At 43.1% G+C, this 7,007-nt stretch overlaps 1 protein-coding gene across 1 annotated transcript; it reads right to left on the reverse strand.

The window, feature by feature from the left end:
- Positions 1 to 525: 525 nt before the first annotated feature.
- LOC121739048 (uncharacterized protein K02A2.6-like) lies at positions 526 to 4,744 on the reverse strand. The gene has a single exon (XM_042131362.1). The coding sequence runs from the start codon at positions 4,608 to 4,610 to the stop codon at positions 549 to 551; it is 4,062 nt and encodes a 1,353-aa protein (XP_041987296.1). The 5' UTR covers positions 4,611 to 4,744; the 3' UTR covers positions 526 to 548.
- Between the last annotated feature and the right edge of the window lie 2,263 nt (positions 4,745 to 7,007).

Here is a 7,007-nt window from a genome sequence, read left to right on the forward strand (position 1 = left end):
TCGTTTCATAATAATTATAGATAGCGATCAAGTAGGTAAATACTAAATGCAAACATAAACCGAAACTCTGAACATAATATCAGGTATGGGTTAATTAAGCCGCATGCCAATTTAAAATAGGGTTAACATACAATATAATATTATATTATTTACATACACTAATTGCAAGTAATTTTATTTATCATAAAATAATTTCAATTAATTTATGCACTAATATTTTAGTGAGTAGGCGATGATTTAATTTGACGCAGTAGAAGTATGGGTGGAATGTATCCTCAATATTAATATTATAAATGCAAAATGTTATGTCTCGGGACACGTCAATGAAAGACGGGAGTCGAGCGTGAACTGGTTTATTGTAATTGACAATTGTAACACTGACGATGCGCATACACAACACTTTTCCCCCTTTGAAATTCACAAAAATAAACCTACACTATATTTATTAAAAATATTACAAGTTCTAACTGTAAACTTAAATCTAAAAATTGTTAGAATCACACAGAAGTTTTACAATATACTTAATTATAAACTTAGTAGATAGCCTGTTAGATATTATTTTTATTGTCCTTTATTATTTCTAAACAATGTTTAGCAGCGCGCCTGCGCGCGCGATTATTATTATCATTCTTATCAGTGGACGTGGACGGTGAGTCGGGCGGTGTCGCTCGAGACGGCGCGCTGTTATCATCCTCCCCAACACTATCAAAGAACTCCTCTTTATCGCCTGTCTCACACGTATCTTCCGTCAATTCTACGTTATTATCATCAACAAAAACCTGATCTCGGTCCATCGGCGGCCTACTAATTTTACTCAAAGAGTGACGCGACTTACGAGTTTGTAGCTGATCGATGTGCCGTTTGTGAATTTTACCATCATCCGCCTTGACCTTATAGGAAACTGGACCCTTTCGTTCCATCACGACACCCTCGGTCCATTTACGATCGGACTTGGTGTAGTCACGTAACATGACCGGCTCGTCGGGGGCCAGCACCCTCACCGGGCGGGTGGCGGCGTCGTCGAGCTCGCGCCGCAGCTGGCCGCTGCGCACGCGCTCGGCGACGTCGGGCCGCAGCAGGTCCAGGCGTCCCCGGAGCCGTCTACCTAACAACGCTACTGCCGGTTCGCGGCCCGTCGTACTCTGTTCGGTATTTCTGTACGTGAACAAAAATCTATTAAGGGCTATATTGTAGTCTTCCTTCTCGAGTTGCGCCTTTTTAAGCACCCGCTTAACTGACCTGACCGCATTTTCGGCTGCCCCGTTGCTGGAAGGATGATAGGGCGGAATTAACGTATGTCTGATGCCGTTCCGTTCCAGGTACTGTGCGAATTCGAAAGATGAAAATGGGGGACCGTTGTCGCTGACGAGTCGCTTAGGTAGGCCGAACCGCGCGAACAATTTACGGAGGTGCCCTATAACTACACTCGCCGACGTCGAGGTCACCTTTTCGACCTCTATCCACTTCGAGTGGGCATCTATGACGACGAGGAAGTAGCAACCGTTAAACGCACCAAGAAAATCGACATGCAGTCGCGACCAAGGCTCGGCTGGCCAGGGCCACGAGTGCAGCGGCGCGGCGGGGGGCGCAGCTCGCAGCTGCCTACACGCGACACACTCCCGCGCCACTTGCTCGATATCAGAATCTAGGTTCTCCCACCATACGTAGTTACGCGCGATTTGCTTCATTTTGACCACCCCCGGGTGCCCGTCGTGGATCTCTCTCAGAACTGAGGACCTCAGCGACGTAGGTACGACTATCCTATAACCCCAGAGTATACAACCTTGATCGATATGCATGCTATGTCTCCTATCCCAGTATATTTTTTCTATTTTATCGTTTAGTGTGTCGGGCCAATTGAACATTATGTAACCGTATATTTTACTCAGGAGCGAATCTCTCCTAGTTTCAATTTTTATATCTTTAAAACTGATCGGAAAGTTATCTTGCACGAAATTTAAATAGCTACAACGGTCGTCGTTACCTCTGAGTTGACCCGAAGTCAACTTTAGAGGAAGACGAGAGAGAGCATCGGCAAAACAATTTTTTTCCGAGGAAATAAATTCGATACTAAAATTATATGCGGACAACTTGACCGCGTATCGCTGTAGTCGACTAGCGGCAGTCACTGGTATGCCCTTGCGATCGCCGAAAATATAACTCAAAGGACGATGATCGCTCCGCAGCGTAAAATGCCGCCCATACAAATACTGGTGATGTTTCGTAACACCGAATATGATAGCCAACGCCTCCTTATCTATCTGCGAGTAGTTGACTTCGGCCGCGTTGAGAGTTCGCGAGGCGCAACACACCGGCCGCTCGGTACCGTCCGCGCACCGCTGAGTCAGCACCGCACCTACGCCGTACGCACTACTGTCCACAGATAAAATTAACGGTAAACTAGGATCGTAGTGAGTCAAAACGGGAGCGTTACTTAACACGTTTTTTATTTTTTTAAAAGATTTGCTACATTCACTCGTCCAGGCCCACTTTACATCTTTCTTTAGTAGACCGTAAAGTGGCTTTAGTATGTCACTCATATTGACACAAAATTTAGAATAAAAGTTAACGAGGCCCATAAAACTTTTAAGCTGGGTTACGTTCGTAGGCTCGGGCGCAGTAACGATAGCTTCGATTTTTTTACTATCTGTATGTAATCCAAATTTATCTATTTTATAACCGAGATAAGTAACACTATTTTTAAAAAACTGACATTTCGCAAAATTAATTTTTAAACCGTTATCCTGCAGCCTACGTAACACAGCTTTCAAGTTTCTGAGATGTGTGGCCTTGTCCTTCCCGGTCACACAAATATCGTCCGCGAAAACGGCCGTCGACGGCAACCCGTTTAGAGTCTCCTCCATTATCTTCTGAAAGTTTTCAGGTATACATTTAATTCCGAACGGTACTCGACGATACACAAACGTGCCTATATGAGTGGTAATCGCCGTCATCGCTTGCGACTCCTCATGCAAAATACATTGCTGGAACGCGTTAGTCAAATCTAATTTAGTGTACTGCTCCCCCCCTCCGAGAACAGCGAACAGATCTTCGATCCGTGGCAGCGGATAGTGATAATCTTTTAATAAAGGGTTGATGGTGATTTTGTAATCCCCACACAACCTTATAGAACCGTTAGCTTTAATAACAGGAACAATAGGTGTACCATAATCGGATCTTTCTACTTTATATATAATATTCTCGCGCTGTAAACGTTCGAGTTCCTGTTCGACGGGTTGCCGTAACGCTAGCGGTATCGTCCTCGCCTTGACGAAAACCGGTTTGTCATCTTTCAGGAGCAGCTGAATTTTAGTTTTGAAAGTACCGAGACCCTCAGAAAATACTTTCGGGAATTCGTTAAGCAACGACGACGCCACCGAATCATCATCTGTTAAGTTATAACATTCCACTACTGCAAGTTTTAAATGTTTTATCCAAACGCGCCCCATCAAGGGCGGCCCTCCGTTATCGATAACGAACAGGTTTAGTCTAGCGCGGTGTTTACCACAAATTACATTAACTACGATGTATCCGATAGTTTCGATGATGTCGCCCGTATATGATTTTAAAGATAACAATTTATTCTGTATAGGAATATTTGAAAAATACTTATCGTAATATTTTTTTGAAATTACAGAAATTTTACTGCCAGTGTCGATCTCAAATCGGCACTCGATATTTTCGACATTTAAATCGGCATAATACGGCCCGTCGCCGTCATTACTGACCACTAAATTATAAAAGTTACAACTATCTTCGTCCGAGTCTGAGTCATTTAAAAAGAACTGACCTTTATATCCTCTCTCGCTTCTGTTCTTCCTGCACACTATTTTCAAATGGCCCTTTTCACCACAGGAGTCACAACTATAATAACGAAACCGACACTTGCCTTCCGAATGACCAGTTTTACCACATCGCGAACACGTACGCTGCGCCCGGTCTGCGCCCACGCCGCCGCCGGTGCCGCCCCGCGCGCCCCTGGCCGGAGCTCGTGCACCGCCTGCTGCCGTCCCAATCCGATGCAAGCCGTCGTCGTCCGGGGAAGCCAGGCTCTGCCGCGAGCTGGCCAGGGCGGTGCTCGAGCTGGCCGAGGCGCACGCCGTCGCCGCGTGCCGCTCCGCCGCCTCCAGCGCCTGCGCCAACTCCACGGCCCGCTTGTAGCTCACACCCCTCTCGGCGAAGATTCTCGACCTCATGTCTTCGTTGAGTAGTCCCGATACGAATTGATCTCGCAAACACACCTCCAAACAGGTGCCGAAGTTGCAAGTCTTCGCTAAATGTTTCAGCGCTTGTAGGTATTCTCGAATATTCTCACCTTGGCGTTGCACTCTTTGACGGAATATGTGCCTCTCAGCAATTTCCGATCGATCAGGCTCGAAATGTTCCTTCATCAACGCCACCAATTGATCAAAAGTTTTTGACTCGGGAGTCTCGGGAGCACACAAATCACACATTAATTCGTAACATTGCGCACCAACTACCGTCACTAAGGTTGCAACCTTTAATTCGTCACCGATATTATTTAATGCAATAAACTGATTTACTCGGCGAATGTAAGCGTCCCAGTTATTGTTTTCAACAATAAATGGTTCAATACGGCCGATAGGCATTGTGAAATTTCGCACGCGATTAGGTAGTCCTCGTCGCCAGTGTTATGTCTCGGGACACGTCAATGAAAGACGGGAGTCGAGCGTGAACTGGTTTATTGTAATTGACAATTGTAACACTGACGATGCGCATACACAACACAAAAGTATGTCTTTTGTCTGTTTGTCTGTCTATACAGTGTGTAACAAAAATAAGTGATAATACTTTAGGGTGTGTACGTGTTCCTTGTAGAGAGTTCACTGTGAAAGTAGCAGCGCTGAAAGACGAAAATGTTTTTCACTTTTGTATGGGGAAACTCGTGACGCTCGGACCCTTGCCCATACAAAAGTGAAAAAAAAACGTCTTTCAGCGCTGCTACTTTCACAGTAAACTCTCTATAAGGAACACGTACACACCCTAAAGTATTATCACTTATTTTTGTTACACACTGTATAATTATGTGACCTCTCCACGCTAAAATCGCTGAACCAGCTACCTATAAAAATCAGTCTAGGAGTTTAAGCGTGTTTACAGACAGACCCACCTTTGAACTAATAATAAATATCAATCATTAGTTTAGATAATAACCATCACTTCTAATTACTTAGTAGGAGTTAATTCTATACAGAGTTCCTGGAAATAAAGCAATAGATTGTAGTGAGTTAAGTTATGAGGCGGCCTGTGATAAATTAATAAACCACCTACAGCGAACGTAACCTTGTGAACTTGAACCAGGCGTAAGGCTGCGTTTCCACCAGCGGGGCTAAAATGGTCGCTTTGGAGTATCACACTAAGAATCATAGTATGATTCATTTTTTAAATCGCAAAATGCAAGTCTGCTTGCAATTCATGTCTACAACTCGACAAGTCTTCAAATGAACGTGTCGAAAAAAGGAACTAACACTGCCATCATTTGTTAGTTCCTTTTTTCGACACGTTAGTTTGACAGTTTTGACAATTCATTTGCTGAATTGATTGAGAGGAATTGCTAAATGTTAAACCTATTGGTAGGTACTCAAAAACACATTCCTCGCAACACATCTCTGGTGGAAACGCAACCTCAAGACTATTACGTTACAACGCTTAGTTATTGTCATTACCTACGTCAGATGTGCCGTTGATTTCCAGTTTCAGGGTTCCGTAGTCAACAAGGAACCTTATATTTTATAGTTTCGGTCTGCCCGTCTCTCTGTCCGCGGTTTTTCTCAGAGGCTATAGGCCTACAAAGCTGTAATTCGGCATTAATGCACATCTTAATGATGGCGACAAAATGGTACTTATATAAAAATGGCTATCCCGTCGCACAAACAATGGCCGCAGTCAGTCTCGAGTTGTAATAATTTACTATTATATATTCAACAAATGCACTTATATCAATATAAAAAGTAGATGCTGTCCGATTCTCAACCCTAGCCAATATGGTTGCTAAGATTCACGAAAATCGGTCAAGCTGTTTCAGAGGAACTTAATAACGCACACCGTGACACGAGAATTTAATATATTAGATTACATGTCAAAGTACTAGCGAGGGATAAAAGTTCTGAAGGAAACCATAGTACGGTACTGACAGCTATACAAGTAATTTATTAGTTCTACTGAAAGTGCTCCCACAATATTAAATATTGGTTCGACGCTAAATTGATCTTTTCACCGGACATCAACTAAAGGAGGTTTATATTTCAATGAAATAATTATACACTTTCCTTGCACTTACTTATTCCACTTTATTTTGAGATATTTATTACAAAATTGTTAAATACACCTGATGATGATTTTTTTGAAACCAGTTTTGTAATAAATATCTTTAAATAAAGTGGAATATGTGCAAGGAACAGTGCCGTAAATAGGGCGGTGCCACCGGTGCCCAGGCACAGGGCGTAGACTCTGGGGGGCGCAAGAATGGCCAGACCAGACAGATACGTCTTCTTTTTCGAATTGCTCCCGATAAGTTTCCGCTGCGCCCCAGAGATGTTTCCGAATGTAGTAAAAAAATATCCACAGCCGAACATATTATAACCTCCTCCTTTTTTGAAGTCGGTTAAAAAACGAAGGTGCAGACTGCAGTTATTTAGAAGCTCGCACAGAGCGCAAAAAAGGCTATTTACGGCACTGGCAAGGAAAGTGTATAATTATTTTATTGAAGATGAATTTCCACCAAGAAGTGACAGTACATTCAATATCATATCAGGTTTATATTTACCGAGAAATGAAATAAATCCATACTAATATTATTATAATAATTGCGAAAGTCTGTCTGTCTGTTTCCCCTTCACGCCCGAACCACTGAACCGATATAGCTAAAATTTTCGTATGGATATACTTTGAGTCCCGGTAATGGACTTATTATGTACTTTTATCCTGGAAAAAATGTACGGTTCCCGCAACGCAACTGAGTTCACTTCTAGGACACTTTAAAAAAG

Source organism: Aricia agestis, chromosome Z (genome assembly GCF_905147365.1).
Source record: "Aricia agestis chromosome Z, ilAriAges1.1, whole genome shotgun sequence".
Taxonomy (NCBI): Eukaryota; Metazoa; Arthropoda; class Insecta; order Lepidoptera; family Lycaenidae; genus Aricia; species Aricia agestis.

Bases quoted from the DNA above. Each gene is read 5' to 3' on its own strand.
- LOC121739048 (XM_042131362.1), bottom strand. From the start codon at position 4,610: ATGCCTATCGGCCGTATTGAACCATTTATTGTTGAAAACAATAACTGG.